The sequence below is a fragment of the Monodelphis domestica genome, chromosome 6, assembly GCF_027887165.1.
Source record: "Monodelphis domestica isolate mMonDom1 chromosome 6, mMonDom1.pri, whole genome shotgun sequence".
NCBI classification, from domain to species: Eukaryota; Metazoa; Chordata; class Mammalia; order Didelphimorphia; family Didelphidae; genus Monodelphis; species Monodelphis domestica.
The window spans coordinates 250,575,611-250,592,309 of NC_077232.1; the positions used below are offsets into that span (position 1 = coordinate 250,575,611).

Here is a 16,699-nt window from a genome sequence, read left to right on the forward strand (position 1 = left end):
TAGAGAACTTGGACTCCTGCCCTCTTCCTCCTAAGCTCTTCCGTGTGAGTCCTAATGTAAAATACCAGGCTTGGCGCGGCTGGCATCTGGGGCTCCTTCCTCCTTTAACTAGGGGCCGTGTCCCCCCTCCCCCCTTCTCTCGCTGTCAGAGGCACGGAACGGGCCCTCTGTATGAATTCTAATGACCCGCCCCTTAGACGCCCCCCCCCCCAAGAGAAGCCCCTGTCAGCGGGGCGCATCTCAGGCGTCTCTGGGCATCCCTGAGGCCCCAGCCCCCCCGGCCTTGGTAAGCCCTTTGATGTTGAAGGAGTCAGCAATACCCAGCCCTCTGCCAGCCCCAGCCTCTCGGGGAGCTGTGGGACCTTGCCTAAGCCAGGCAATTCCCTCCAGCCTCAGCTTCCTCATCCGCAAAATGGGGATACTTCTAGCCCCTTCCTCAGAGGCATCCTGTGGGCACCATCCGTTATTAATAGTGTTGTTGTGCCCCAACAGGGGAGAAGCTCCCCTTCCCCCTGGAGTTGGGTGCTGCGGGAAGCAGGGTGCCTGCTCCTTCTCCCCCTCAGGAGTTACTGAGGGAGTAGGCAGGGATCCACATATGTATCCAGCCTTCAGACCCTTGGTGTCCGGGCTTGTCTGGAGACAATACCTGGCGGTTTGGACAGCTCTTGGCCTTTGTTCAGTAACCACATTCATTTCGTCATTCTTCAGAATCATTGGCTGCCATGGCTGCTCCCTGATTCACTGGGTAGGGCCTGGAGTCAGGAAGACAACTCTTCCCGAGGTCAAATCAGGCCCCAGACACTCCTGTGTCACCGTGCCTCAGTTTCCTCATCTGTAAAATGAGCCGGAGAAGGACATGGTCATCCACTCTGGTGTCTCTGCCAGAAAAACCCCAAATGGAGCCCCAGAGTCAGATCAAGGGTTGTGGCCTCTGGGTGCCCCCTGGCCAGTTACTGAACTCAGAGCCATCCAGTGCGGAGCCCTCCCTCAGACCAGCGATGCTTCACAGACTACAAGTGGTCTGGCCCAGAGCCCTCCATTCTGGGGTAAAGGATGCCCAGAGGCCAGTTAACTGGCTCTGGGGCCTCCAATACTCCCCCCCCCCCCCCAGTAGTAACAAGAGGCAGTGCCCATGCCCCCATCGGGCAGCACCCTGAGCTCCAGGAGGGCCGAAAGGGCCTGGGCCAGATGAGGATGAGGCCAGAAGGCTGGCCAGCAGGAAGATCTGGCCCTGGTGGGATGGAGAAGCCCAGGCTTGGAAGGAGGGAGGGAAGGAAGGACCAGTTGCCCCAGGAGGGCAGGGATCTAACTTTATCTTTGGGCCCTCTCCAGTGCTATAGGCAGTGGGCACTATAAATATGTGCTAAATAAAGGAGACCCTTCCTCACATTAGGGAAGGAGGGCCTGCCCCCTAATGATCAGCCGTTCATTTACAGCACTGATCCAGGGGGCAAGGGGTAGCAGGCATTGATCCAGGGGGCAAGGGGTAGCAGAATCTAAAGTGAAACTCCGTCAAGCACAGAGGTTCCAGGCAGATTAGATAGTGGGGCCAAGGAACCCAGAGAGAGGAAGGGCACAGGCCAGACACCCATACTGGGGACTCTGGCTTGCTGGAGTGTACGACCCGGAGACAGGAAGTCCCGGGTTCCGATCAGGCCTGACACTTCCTGCTGTGTGACCCTGGGCAGGTCACTTAACCCCATCGCCCTGCCCTTACCACTCTAATGCGGTAATGGAACCAGTATTAATTCTAAGACAGAAAGTAAGGATTTAATTTTAAAAATGGGAAAAGGAACTACCAATTACCTACAAAAGAGGATTTCTTACTCCAGCAACAAAATTCATTCTATCTGTGTTAGTCAAGCCATGCGAGATGGAGTCCAAAGCCAGGACAGGCCCGTTTCTCTAGCATGGGGCATTCGTGTGGTGGCGTCTGCTGAAATGGAATTGTAAATATATAGTAAAAAATAGAGTCAGTGCTTACGTACTATCTATAAAGGCAGCCATCGCTTTATGATTATTATGTGCCTCCACTTCAAGTAGGCCCTGTAAGGATATAGTTAGGGACCACCAAGGGGGATTGGGAAAGCTTCAGGTGATTGAAAGGAGGCGATTAGGATCCACTCTGGAGAGATTGATTTGGTACCTGAGTGAAAGATGGACTAGAGCAGGAAGAGACTTGGAGCAAGATCCACCAGCAGGCCGTGGCAGTCATCCAAGGGCACCGACAACTGCTGTTTGGTAGGCACGAAAAGGAAGGGAATATGCATTTGTTTATTGTCTTGCCGCCGACACCAGGCCCCAACCGCCCCTCCCGTAACAACTGGCGTCCCAGGCCCCGTGTGCCACAGACTGTGCGCCTCAGCCTTTGGACTCCAAAGTCACGTGAGGGGACACCGCAGATGAAACTGCACACAGACAATCGTCATCCTCGGTCACCACTCGGACTGCCACTAACTATTTACTTATTTTGGATTATGCATTTATCGAGTACCTGCTGTGTGCCGGGCCCTTTGCTGAGAAGCTCTTTATAGATATCTGTTGATCCTTCCAATGTTTCGAGGAAAGCGCTGTTGTTGTCCCTATGTTACAGGTGAGGTAATGGAAACAGGCACGGGTCAGATGACTTGCCCAGGCAGTGCCCGAGTCTGACTCCAGGCCTAGCACTATATCTACTTTATCACTGCCTGCCTCTGACGGTGACAATCTAGAATAATGGGGAGTTGCTGGGTGGGGGGGAGGGATTTGCCCGTTGTCACCCCTCCTCCCCTATGGAAACAAACGTGGATTTCATTTTTTTTAAACTCTTACTTTCTGTTCTAATAACAACCCTAAGACAGAAGGGCCAGGGCAAGGCAGATGGGGCTATACATCTCGTCTGGGGTTACCCCGTTAGGAAGTATCGGGGGCCAGATTGGAGCTCAGGACTCCAGGCCTGGCACTGTGTCCACTCTCCCATAGGGGCCTGGATTTGAAAACTAACCCTCTTCTAAGCCACATTGGGTCTTCTGAAGAGAACATCCACTTCTGGAAATGTTTAAAAAGACTTAATTTTTATCCATCTAATTAAAACACAGATCAGAGCCATGAGCCTGCAATGCCGTTTTACTTCATGGCCTTTCCAAAGCTGGGAAGTACACATGGCGCAACAAGCCAGCAGACTTGGGCGTTTTGACGTGGCAGGTTGCATTTCCTGATGTGTTTCCATCTCAAAAGCTTTGGTTTGTTTTTTGTTTTTGAAGGAGATGCTGAGCAGAATGCAACAGAAATAGACGCCTTCTTTAAAAGGTAATGGGCCTCTTCTCGGTCAGGACTCTTGGCGGGTGCGAATGGCAGCATGGGAGCAGGGGCTTAAACGAGCCTCAGGAGGGCAGAGCCATAAAGGGACTTGGAGACGATGAAGTGGGACCGAGCTGTATTAAACAGGCGAATTGTGTAATGGGGGCAGAGAATGCTGCTGACTTTGGAGGGGAGGGAGGGCCCTTTGTAAACTGAAAGTATCCCTGGTGCTGTGGTTAAAGTCCCAGGGCAGAAACAGTCCAGCTCCATGACCTTGGGCCAATGGGTTAACCCTTGCCTGCCTCACTTTTCCCCTCTGGACTCGATGGCCTTGGGGGTCCCTTCCAGTTCTTTGATCTATGTTCCAACAACGACGATGATGTAGTCTGAGCCAGCTGTACTACTAGGGACAAAACTCCCCTGCCCCAGGCTTCTGGGGTCTCAGACTTGGCATCGGGCAGTCCCAGGGTGCTTGATCCTGGCCATGCCTGGGACATGGTGCTTAGCGTCAGGCCGCCATGTGTAGGAAGGAGATGGACAAACAGCAGTAGGGCCAGAGAAGACTCCGCATGGTGTGATGGGGAAGGGACCAAGGAGGACGATACAGACCTAAAGAGGCTGTCGAGGTGCAGAGGAGGAAACTGAGGCACAGCAGATTAAGGGAGTCATGTGGGAAACGGATTAGACTTCATTCTTTTTTTTTTTAATCCTTACCTTCTGTCTTGGAATCAATACTGTGTATCGGTTCCAAGGCAGAAAAGGGGTAAGGGCTAGGCCATGGGGGGTTAAGTGACTTGCCCAGGGTCACACAGCTAGAAACTGTCTGAGGCCAAATTTGAACCCAGAACCTCCCATCTCTGGGCCTGGCTCTCAATCCACTGAGCCACCTGGCTGCCCCCTAGACTTCATTCTGGTTATCCTCAAACAGGGGAACTAGGACCAATGGATAATGGACATAATGATAATAACAGTAAATAGTTATAAAGGACCTTAAGCTTTTCAAAGCACTTTACAAATATTAACAGTAATAGTACTACAAATAGTAATGCAGATATTAAAAATATTTCATTTATCATCATCCCCTTTTTACAGATGAGAAACCCAAGGCATACAAAGGTTAAGTGACTTGTCTGGGGTTAGGTTAACTAGGAAGTATCCGAGGCCCCATTTGAACCCAAGACCTGCCTGCAGGCCTGGCTCTCCATTCACTGTGCCACCTGGCTGTCCCTTGATTCATTCTATTTCTTGGTTCCTCCAGCCCCTAGCACAGTCCTAGGCACACAGAGTGCTTGATCAGGCTCATCAGGGGCAGGCATTGATTTTGCTTAGGGCAGGCCCCTGGTGAATTCGTGTCCAATTCCTTCTTGGCTTTTCATGAACAGCAAACCCCTGGACCCAGCAGAACAGTACAAGATGGACCACAAGAGGAGAGGCGTGGCTTTGATCTTCAACCACGAGCGCTTCTTCTGGCACCTGACCTTGCCTGAGAGACGGGGCACACGGGCCGACAGGGACAACCTGCGGCAGAGGTAGGCACCGCCGGTGCCCGCAGTGGGCACTGTCCTGTCAGCAGGCGTGGCTGCTCAGGGGAGGGGTGAGAGGTCCCAAGAGAAGGATGCCCCTCGGGCTGCTAGTCTAACCCCCTCTGCATTACAGGTAAGGCTAACGAGGCATGAGAGCTCATTGATGGGCCCAAGACTGCCCCGGAGGGGGGGGGGGGAGAGAGAACATGAATCATGTAACCATGGGGAAATATTCTAAAAAATTAAATAAAACAATGTGGAAATTTAAAATAAAGACTGCCCAGGACTTGGACCTGGGACGCCAGAGCCCTTTCCACAGAAAATGGACCCCTCTGCAGAAGTAAGCTGGGAAGGTTTTCTTTCATAAAACATCCCTGCCTTTAATTTCATTCTTACAAGAGATCATTATTAGGAGCAATGAGGCGGGACAGTGGATGGAGTGCAAGCCTTTGCCTAGCTGTATGACTGTGGGCAAGTCACTTAACCCCCATTGCCCAACCACCCTGCTCTTTGCCTTGGAACCAATAAACAGTATTGATTCAAAGAACCTGGAATGGGACAGAGAGAGAGAAAGCGGTCGTCTGTTTTTAAAATCTGAATCTTCTCTTCTGGGTTATACATGCATTATTCTACAAAACATGTTTCCATAGTGATCTACAAACCCCAAGCCCCCAAATAAAACTGTAAACTGACTAATGTGAAAGACAGTCTGCTTTGATCTGCCTTGCAACCCAACAGTTCTTTTTCTGGAGGTACATAGAACTCCCCGTCATCAGTCCTTCAGAATTGTCCTGGATCTTTGGACTGCGGAAAGTAGCGAAGTCTTTCAGGGTTGATCATTGTATAGTATTGCTGTTACTGTGTATAGTGTAGAAAGAGGCTTTTTAAGAACCAGGTAATGAGTAGCCTCAGTTCAGAGAGAGGGAGAGGGAGGAGAGAGAACTTAATAAAAAACATCATTTTTAGGGTCAGTTCAGGAAAAAGGGAAAGAAGGAGAAAAAGGAAGAAAAGTTTTTCTTAAAAAAACAAGTCATGATTTGCTTCAATTCAGGAAAACTTCCTTCAGCACTTCTGTCTCTCAGGGCCCCTGGTCAGCATTGGCTTCCGGGTGATGAATTTTCCTGCCAAAGCTCTTTAAGACCATGTAGATACACAGAGGAGAGGAGGAGTGCTAGCCAAAGGAGAATAACTGCACCATCCAGATGACAAATCCTGGGAATACTGTTTATCCCTTATTTTTACAATGTTGAGAGTTTCGTATGAATTGCTTTCCTGGTTCTCCCTACCTCATTCTTTATCAGTTTGTACGAGTCTTCCCAGGTGTCTGAAGCTCCTTTTTGTCATTTCTTACAGCACAATGGTATCTTTTTTTTTTAGTCCCAGCAGTTCTCTATTGCATTTATCTACCATAATTATTCTGCCATTCCCAACTAGAAGAGCACTCCCTTAACTTCTAGATCTTTGCCCTCACAAAAAGAGTTGCTATAGATATGTTTGTATATATAGGGGCATTCCTTTGAACTGGGGAACTGTGGGAAGGTTTCCTAGAGAAGGTGACACTGAGCTGTTGGTTTTTTTTAAGCCTCTACCTTCTGTTTTATGAACAATACTGTGTGTTGGTTCCACGGCAAAAGAGCCGTAAGGACTAGGCAGTAGGGGTTAAGAGGCTTACCCAGGGTCACCTCGGTAGGAAGTGTTTGAGGCCACATTTGAACCCAGGACCTCCTGTCTCTAGGCCTGGCTCTCTCTACTGAGCCACCCAGCTTCCCCCCTGAGTTGTTTCTTGAACAAGATGGGCTGAGGGGACCCCAGATTAGTCCTGGAAGCCATAAAGGCACCCTGGAGGCCCAAGCAAGTCCTGGATGAGTGGGGTGCCCGGCGGCTGCTTGGATTGGTTGGACCCGCCCCGACACGTGCTTTATTCTGTCCCCAGGCTCTCGGATCTGGGCTTCGAAGTGAATTGCTTTGATGACCTCAAAGCCGAAGACCTGCTGATGACCATTCATATGGGTAGGTGGTTTCTCCATCCTTGCCGTCTGGCTATGGCGCTGCGGTAGAACATGCAGACCATGGATCTCTGTGGGGACACAGATACCGGAGCACTTCTGAGTTTATTCCAACCATGACCAGCTCCCCTTCCCTTTCTGAAGTCTGCAGCCCTCGTTTTTAGCATTTGCCTCTTTGCAGGGTGTAAATGCTCACCCCGAAAATTCCCCGTGGGCTCTGGAGAGCACATCCCTGCTTGAACCCTCTCTGGAAAGGGCTGGTGCACAGGCAGGATTCAGCGTGTGAGGTGATGGCTCTTAGGAGGGCCGAGGGAAGGGGAAAGGCAAATTGACTGCCTTCTAGACTTCCAAAGGAGTGTCCCGCCGTGGATGCCTCTTGTAGCCCATCCACAGCTTGGTAGAGGCTCGGCTCCTAGGCCAGAAAGCTCCCGAGCCGGGCCCTCAATGATGGCTGATGACTTTCTCTAGACCCACATTCAGAATTCCCAGCTGAGCCTGGCCACCTTCCTAGTGCGCTCTCTGGACTGATGCTGCCCAGATGGGAGGGTCGGGGCCTTAGAGGCAGCCAGATGGGACCTGGGCCTGAGCCTCCCACGCTCACTGTCTGGGTGACCCTGGCCGAGTCCCTTAGCCTCTGTCCACTCAGGCTCCTCAGCTACACGTGGAGTTAGTATGGAGCCGGGGGTGGGGGGTGGAATGAGAGGGTGAAAGATCAGCTGAGAGATGGGTAACGTTCTCTGCAGTGCCAGGCACCACAGACGGGCACATTGTAAAGACGGGATCGTGCCTTCCTTTCTCTCTCCCTTCCATCCAGCAAGGCCAACCCCTTTGTTTTCCAGGTGACACATGAAGGCCCAGAGTCACACAGCTAGGAAGCGTCTGAGGCCAGACTTGAACTCGGGGCCTGTGTCTCCAGGCCTGCTGTTCTCTCTGCTGGGCTCCCTAGCTGCCCTTGTCTTGCAGGGTTTTGAGGCCACTTTTATAGCAGAAATTCAACTACAAAGTAGAGGCCATTGTAAAAGGCATTCTTTTTCCCACTCCTTGCTCCCTTAAATAGCTTCCTGCTGCTCTAGAGAGACTTGTTGCCCAAATGGCTGAGATTGTGGTGGCGGCCCCCGCTCTCCAGACCCTTTCACATCTGCAGAATGTCTCAGCATCATGGGTACCTTCTTCGAGAAAAGTCAGTGAGGCTAGGTCGGCATCCTGGAGAGATCAATGAAAAAGGAAAGGACCGTTTACACAAAAATATCTCTAGCTGCGCTCTTTGTGGCAGCCAAAAATGCCAACTGAGGGGGCACCCCTCAATTGGGGAATGGCTGAACAAGTTGGGGCATATGATGGTGACAGAATACCACTGTGCTGTGAGGCACGATGAACTGGAAGATTTCAGAAAGAGCTGGAAAGGCCTGCATGAACTGATGCAGAGCGAGAGGAGCAGAGCCAGGAGGACACTGTACGCAGAGACTGACACACTGTGGTACAACTGAATGTAATGGACTTCTCCTTTAGTGGCAATGCAGTGATCCAGGACAATCGGGAAGGACTTAGGAGAAAGAACACTCCACATCCAGAGAAAGAGCCATGAGAGCAGAAACGCAGAAGAAAAGCATAGGATCAGTCACTTGTTTATATGGGTACAGGATTCGGGGTTTTGGCTTCATAAGATTGTTCACTTACAAAAAGGAATCATATGGAAATGTCACACATAATACACATGTAACCCAAATCGAATTGCCTGCCAACATGGGAAGGAGGAAGGGAAGAGAAAGATAAGTTCAGTTATATAACTTAGGGAAATTGTGGAGAAAGGCAGTGAAGGGCAGCCAGATGGGATTTGGAGGTCCTGAGTTCAAATGTGGCCTCTGACACTCCCCAACTTTGCGCCCCCTGGCAGGTCACTTACCCTTAGCCCTTATTGCTCTTCTGTCTTGGAACCATATACAGTACCGATTCTAAAACAAAGTAAGGGTGAAAAAAACAAGAAGAAAGTCGGTGAACCCTCATTCAATTCATGTTTGTTTTCAGGCAAAGGTTTAAATGATTCATAGATGATGGAGTGTCAGTTCCTACTTCTGAAACTTTGAGCCAGGTTACATTTGCTTTTTCAATGTTAGTGTGGATGAATTATTCTGCTCACTTCCCTCTGGATCATCAGTTCCTATTTCTCAGGTTGTCCATTTCATCATTTCTCAGGGGACCCTGGTATTGCAGTAGGCCTGGAGTCAGAAAGACTCCTCTTCACAAGTTCAAATCTGCCCTCAGTTACTGGCAGGGTGACCCTGGGCAAGTTCACGTAACTGTTGGCCTCCTTTTCCTCATCTGTAAAATGAGCTCAACCGCCCCAGGGTTCCTGCTAAGAAAACCCCAAATGGGGCCACAAAGAGATGGGACACAACCAAAGCCACAGTATTCTGATGCGTTTCTGCTCCTCTTTGTTCAGCCATTCCTTAATTGATAGGCATCCAACATGCTGCCCATTCTGGTACCCTCTTACATACCTTCCCCCAGTGATGCCTCACTCTTCCATGAAGGTAACCCTAGGGCCTTGAAGGCTGTGCCAGAAAAGGAGAAACAAGGCCCATTCTATGCAAAAAGGTTTCAAGAAGAGGCTAGTGATAAATTGTATATAGGCCATCCAAGGACCAACTTTGCCAAGTTCATGAGGGGCCAGGTAGCTGGCATAATCGATACGGTGTTGAGATTGGAGTCAGGAAGACCTCAGTTTGTCCTGCCTCGGACACTTACCAGCAATGTGACCCTGCACAAGCCACTTAGCGTCAGTCTGCCTCCGTTTTCTCATTTGTAAGATGGAGGGTAATCAAAGCACCTATCTCAGTAGTGAAGATCAAATGAAATAAGATATAGAAAATGTTTTGCCAACCGTAAAGCATGGTAGAAGTGCTAGCTGTTATCCCCATATTGGCCCTGGCTAGGAGTATCTACAAGGTGAGGTGGGTCAGTGGCTTATGCCAGGGGAGAAGGACCCGGAGCAATGAAATCGGAGACTGGGGAGGCGTCAGCTGGAACAGCTGTTTTCACAAGGGAATACCTAGGTTGGGGCCTCAGAAGCCCCCTACTGCAGTCCAATGAAAGGACCCCATTTTATTTACATCCAACATGCACAGTATTTGAAAGCAGATTTCAAGATTACCCCCTTTTTTTAACCCTTGCCTTCTGCCTTAGAGTCTCTGCTTAGCAGAAGAGCGGTAAGAGCTAGGTAGTTGGGGTTGAGTGGCTTGCCCAGAGTCACACAGGAAGTATCTGAGGCCCAATTTGAACCCAGATCCTCCCGACTCCAGGTCAGGCACTGAGCTACCTACCCGCCCCCCATCACTGGTTTTTGCATCTCACTGAGCTGGATGGTTTTTGTACTTCTCTTTCACCTTATTCCCCATTATTGGTCATTGCTATTCTCGCCTGTGACCCTTTGTGTTCCCTCTGTCTGAGTTCTCCCTGATCTTGCCTTGCAGTGTCCACTTCTAGCCACATAGATGCCGATTGCTTCCTGTGTGTGTTCCTGACACACGGGGAAGGAAACCACATCTACGCCTACGACGCCAAAATCGATATCCAGAAGCTGACCGCCATGTTTAAAGGAGACAAATGCCAGACCTTGGTTGGGAAACCCAAGATATTTGTCATCCAGGTAAGAACAGTGTCTGTGGATTGGAAAAGATCAGGGTTGTGAAGGCTTCATGACTCCTTTTTAGGGCCGGTGCTTCTCTACAGATTAGGAAGGTTCCTGCCTACGTCTTATTCTGTCTGAAATCTGTGCCACCATCCCCAACTGCCCCCAACCCTGCCTGAGTTTGGTTACAGCTTAGTTTTTTCCCTAGTAGTGAAGCCCCCAACTTCCCTTTATATTTTCTGTTCTCTTTTGTCTTTATGTCACTGTCATTTCCTCTCATCAATACATTCTTCCTACCCCAAAATCATCTATCAAAGAATTATTTAAAAAGGAGGAAACATGTAGTTTAGCAAAACTAATTGATATATCAGCCAGTCCAACAGTATATGCAATATTCAGTACTCGTAGACCCACACCTCTGTAAATAAGGGATGAAAGCTTATTCTTTACTCTCTTTGGGTTAAAAATTTAGTTAGTTTTCTTTCTTTTTAAAATTAATTTTGGTTATTCTGCAAACACAAACATGTACATTTCCATAAGCAAGAGGCAAGCAGAAATTACGTGAAATTATGAATCTCTGCTCTGAAATGGCTTGTTTCCTTTTCAAAATATAGAATCCAAAACCTGAATTTCAAAGCTTTCCTACTCCTCTGTCTCCCTCCAAACCATCCTCTGTTCTTTTCGATGTTTCTTCATTGCCCATGATTACATAGTACATCTCAGTCAGGCATCATCCCTTATGGCACAGAAGTGTTTCATCCCCATCATCCCACAGCCTCATCAGTCATCCCTTCTCCACACCCACCCATATGTTAGACCATCTCCCGGTGGGCCAGTCTGGAAGGAGTAAAGAGGGAATGAGGCATTTCTCATGGTGGAAATCACCTTTTGCCAGGGGGGTTTTATCAAAGTGCACGTAGCAGTACTGTTCCTGTGGTAGTGTCCCTTTGAACACTTTGGAAAGTAAAGATTTAATTAAATTTCAACTGATTAATTAATCAGTGATGATTTAATCAGTTATCACTAGAACAGGCTATTAGAGGAAATTAAAGAGGTTGCTGTGATTCAGTGGTTAAGAGTGCTGGGCCTGGAGCCAGGAGGACCTAAATTCAATCCAGCCTCACACTTCATGGCTGTGTGATCTTAGGCAAGTCACCTAGCCCCTGTAAGGCCTAGGAGGCAGCTTAGGTGGTACAGTGGAGAGCCAGGCCCAGAGTTAGGAGGGCCTGAGTTCAAACCTGGCCTCAGACACTTTGTACTGTGTGACCTGGGGCAAGTCTTACAAGGGAAGAGAGGAAGGGAAAGGCTGGCCTGGGCTGAGCAGCCCAAGCGCCAGCCTTCCTGCCCAGCGTGGGGGGCTTCACGTTTGTGGCCCCCACATGGAACTTGCTCCCTGGGGTTTGCTTTGGGCGGTGGCAGGCCCAGTCTATCTGAGGGAGCACGATTTCCTAGTCTGTAGTCACAGATGGCGAAGGGCAGCCGGGGGGCTCAGTGGATAGAGCACCAGGCCTGGAGTTCACACCTGGCCTCAGACGCTAACCAGCGGTGTGACCCTGGGCAAGTCCCTTAACCTTAGTTGCCTAGCCCTTGGCCTTCTGTTTTGGAACCGATATTAAGAGGGGGGTAAGGGTTTAACAGCACAAATTGGAGAAGGCGCTTCTCCTGACATACTGGCTGGGAACATTCAATTCTACAAGGAATAAAAGCTTGCAGTACCCCGTGGGCGTCGGGGGTGGAGCTTAGGGGTGGCGCCATGCCTGAGTGGGGGAGGGACGCCAGCTTGCTGGGCTGACCCACTTGGGCCGCATTCCCTCTCTAGGCCTGTCGAGGAGACCAGCACGATATTCCGGTCATTCCTCTGGACGTGGTCGACCATCTGTCGGACAAGGTGGACGTCAATGAAACAGAAGTGGACGCTGCCTCCGTTTATACCCTCCCGGCTGGAGCTGACTTCCTCATGTGCTATTCAGTGGCAGAAGGTTTGTTTGCGCCCTCTAGAGGCCGGGCGGGGCTCAGCGCTCAGGGTGGCTCCCGAGCTCCCTCTAGCATTTCTAACCCTAGCTCTCCTGCCCGGGAGCTCTGACCTGGAAGGGAGGGGCAAGGGGGGGCGAGGCACGCCTGTCTAGGGTCACCTGACAGGAAGCCAGGACCTCTATCCTGCCCCAGAGCTTCCACTGTAACCAGGGTAACAGCACAGAGCCTACCCCAAACCCTTCTGCCCTAGAGACAGCAAGAGCCGTTGGGGGAGGGGCGTGTTTTTGGTTTGTTTCTAAAAAAGCTCTATATCCATTTACAAGACAAGAGTTTAGGGAAGGATGATGTATATTTGGACCTTTATGGGTCTGCAGCTCTACTTGGTCCATCTTTAGCATGAGAGCTGGCTAGATGGCCCAGGAGCTGGAGCCAGGTGGACTCCTCTTCCCAAGTACAAATCTGGCCTCAGACACTGCCCAGCTGTGTGTGACCCTGGGCAAGTCACTTAGCCCCATCGCCTCACATTTACCACTCTTCTGCCCTAGAACCAATACTCGGTATTGATTCTAAGAGGGGATCTCTTGGCGTCTTTGATTCTGCCCCGATGAACTCTTTAGCAGTCATGGAGAAGCCAGAGCCTGTTCTTTATTGCATGCCCTGCACCTGAGGCCGACTAAAGCTTGGCATTTCTGTCTCTTCCCAGGTTATTACTCTCACCGGGAGACAGTGCATGGTTCCTGGTACATTCAGGATTTGTGTGAGATGCTGGAAAAATACGGCTCCTCCTTAGAGTTTACGGAACTCCTTACCCTGGTGAATAGGAAAGTTTCCCAGCGCAGAGTGGACTTCTGCAAGGACCCCAACGCCATTGGGAAAAAGCAGGTCCCTTGTTTTGCCTCCATGCTGACCAAAAAGCTCTATCTCTTTCCAAAGCCTAAGTAACCTGCAGGCAGCCCCTTGGCCTTTGCTGTACAGACTTTGGGAGTACTGTCTCCTTTCCTCGTTCTTTTGTGGTATGATTAGCCTCTTGAGACGGGGTCTAGTGCCTTTTAAATTTTTTAATCAGATGCCCATTTTGGGACAGAATCTCTCAGCTCAGCACAATTTTCAAGGGCGACTCTTAACAGTTTCACCCCTAAATAGATACTTTTGTCTGTCTTCATTTTGAGAGCTTTGGTCTTGTCTTTGCAAATTAGTATGTTGACAACATTCTCAGGGAATTGTCTTCCCCCAAACCCTACTCTAACAAGCATTTATCAATAATAGATCTTGTGAATCAGGAGCCTATCCAGATCAACAGGTGGTTCTAGCTTGTACTTGTAGCATCTTTGCTTCTTCACCAAAACCCATTTTCTAACATTCATGTAAAGGTTATTTAGATTCTTGAGTGAAAAATAAAAACCAGCAGCTCATTTTCCATTAACATTTCAATTTAAAGGGAATAGTTCTCTCTTCTCTGGGACTTTTACATATTTTGTAAAATATTTTTAAAAATCTTCCTTAAATATCCATGGTGTCTCCTGATAAAGTGTATAGTAACCACCAACACCCCTTTATTCCCCTCCCAATGTTATCCAATAACTGGATATCTGCCCTCCACACACTTAAATTCCATACCCACTGCTCACCACCTGAGACTGGACCCAGGCTAAGGCCACTCCAACTACCTAGTGTTACTGCCCTAGCTAAGACCATTTATGACATCATTCCTATGGTACCCACCTCCTTCTTTGATGGCATTTCATCTGGGTCAAATTTGAGGGTAATGAATTCAAGATTATGTAGATAAGGGGCACCTCTAAATATCTTTTATGCTCAACTTCTAAATTATCAATAAATCATTGACAAATTAAGTAGGACATTTTGCAAAGGATTTTTCATCAGTTTGATGCGCACATAGACACACACACACACAGAGGATTTCTGTAGTTGATATGCCATGGATTTGAGATGAATCTTTTTAAATTTAGTGTTACAAATTTGAAACTGAAGATTCCTTTTTTCCCTAGAATTTTCCATATATTAGACCTTTTTTTTAAGTTTTTATCTTCAGATTAATCACTATTAGGTGTTGATTACATTCCTAAATTATCAAGTTAATTAACATATATTTCTATGTGTTGAAATTAACTGAATTTATTTCTAGATATCTCAGGCTCTCCATCCCCTCCCCACATCATAGGCTAACAGTTGTGTACATAGAGATTCTGTCTCGTGTGTTTCCATTTTCTAGTTCATTCTCTGGAGGTGAATACTTACACATTATTCTAAAAATATATATATTCTTAAATGTGGGGCTCTGATCTTTCACGTGCTATACAAAACCAGCAATCTTGTTGCCAGAAGCCAAAGAGGATTCATTTAGGTTTCTTACAACGTAGTTGAATATGTAAGGAGTAGTTTTCATGTCTTGGTTCAGTTGGTTTTGTCCTGAGAGAGGCTCTCCCAGATGACATCTAGGCACATGCCCAATGGTCTATAGGATTCTTGTGCTCATTCCAGAGAGGTGCTAGGATGGTACTGGCAGCTAAACTCTTCTCCCCCAACCCCCATAATCCTAACTCCCCACTGGCTGGTGCTTCTCCTTCCTAGTTAGGACACAGTAAGAGTCACCAGTCTCCACTGATCCTCTGTCAAAGAGGTAACACTTGAGAACGTCTATTTCATGTATAGACTGTGAAAAATTTCATGGGCTTTTGGGCAGACCCTACACAATGGCTCATAGAAATGAAATGATTTAGCCACCATACTGTCAATTTCATCTTAAGTGTGATTGTTTTAATAGTTTTTAGAGTGATGTACCCTAAACTCAGTTGCTATAATGAGGACTGAGCTTCAGGAGCAATACAAACAGACTTCAATTTTGTTTACACTTACTACATTGTTTTGATAATAACTTGATGCTTTTGTAATTAAAGAAATTATGTAATTATTTGTAGATTCTTTTTATTCCAATATGTTTGGCTATAGATCCCAACTGGGTAGAAAGAAACCCTTGCTTTCTCATTATCCTTTTTCATGGAGTCTCACACTTGGGGCAAAATACTGTCTTATCACATATGGGCAAGTCACAAGTTCTCAATGCCGTGGGCTAGGCAGCTCTCTGACGCTTTAAACTGCAGAGGATGCAGGATATGAATTGCTTCATACCAATAAAAACCACAAGACTAGTTCAAAAAAAATTGTCCAGCTACTACTTGGTAGCTAATTTCATCAATGGGTTGGGATTTCATATACCTTTAACATATATAGAATCTCCAATGTCTTCCCTCTTTTTATTATCTCCAATTTATTATACAGATATCTTTTCCATACATAATTATATATGTTAGACCATGAGCACCTTTAGAGATGTTTGAAAAGTTAAAACTTCTCTGCCTTTGTATCCACAGCACTTAAACATATATAGTGGGTGCTATAATAATAGATGCTTTTTAATATGAATTAGAAGTATCAAAATCTCATGATTTGGGTCACTGAAGTCCAGAGAGTAATCGACATCTTTTGTAATTGACATCATGTTGGGAGGCTGTAAATGCATTTTGATGCACACTGGTCCCGTTGCCCTAGGAAAGGTGGAAATAGTAAATTGGACAGTTGGTTCCAGTGGGTAGGTCTTGTGGCATAAACTGCGATGGGCAGTGCCAGATGTGGACACGGACTCAGAGAGAGGGGAGCTTACCTAACGTCTAATAATTAGTTTATATGCAGAGACACTGCAGGAATTTACATCCCTTTACATGACAGCTTTTCAGCTTTGATATTTTGATCTCATCTATGTGAGTCTTTCCTTTGATTATAATATTATATAATATATATAATAATATATATATGAATATTATATTCATAATCTATGAATCTATATTCTATAATTATGATATAATACATAAGTATCATATTATATGTTGTACATACATATAGACTCACCAGAATGGCTCTGTCCTTGTCTTCCCATAAATTCCTCTCTGGAAATCCATCTGGTGTACTCACAGTCTTTTCCTACAGCTTTGGCTATCACATGGGTCTCCCTGGCCTGGCCCTGTGACCTGCCCATCATCTCTTTCTCTTGTACATCTTGATTGTGATCATATGATCAATAGCTGATATTAAACACCTGTTGTATACAAGGGGCTGGGAATACGGAGACAAAAATGAAAAAAAATATTCCCTACTGCCTTCAAGCTTACCTTCTATAAAGAGAAATAAAAAAGGATTATAAACATAAATAAGGATTATAAAAAAACAGACTCATAAAGATTTAGAATTTAGAATAGATTTTCTGAGAAAAA

General features: G+C 47.4%; 1 protein-coding gene across 5 annotated transcripts in view; it reads left to right on the top strand.

Moving 5' to 3' along the window:
* Positions 1-15,340, top strand: part of CASP6 (caspase 6) — a 15,682-nt gene extending 342 nt beyond the window's left edge. Inside the window, exons 1-7 of one of the 5 annotated variants that reach the window (XM_007495989.3) lie at positions 1,021-2,593; positions 3,243-3,288; positions 4,662-4,808; positions 6,736-6,812; positions 10,279-10,454; positions 12,256-12,415; positions 13,114-15,340. In XM_007495989.3, the coding sequence (XP_007496051.1) occupies positions 2,554-2,593; positions 3,243-3,288; positions 4,662-4,808; positions 6,736-6,812; positions 10,279-10,454; positions 12,256-12,415; positions 13,114-13,352 (885 nt within the window). In that variant the 5' untranslated portion in view covers positions 1,021-2,553 and the 3' untranslated portion in view covers positions 13,353-15,340. Of the gene's footprint in view, positions 1-1,020; positions 3,427-4,661; positions 4,809-6,735; positions 6,813-10,278; positions 10,455-12,255; positions 12,416-13,113 lie in introns of those variants that run through there. The other 4 variants (XM_056803089.1, XM_056803087.1, XM_056803086.1 and 1 more) reach the window with 4 other exon arrangements.
* The last annotated feature ends 1,359 nt before the right edge of the window (positions 15,341-16,699 follow it).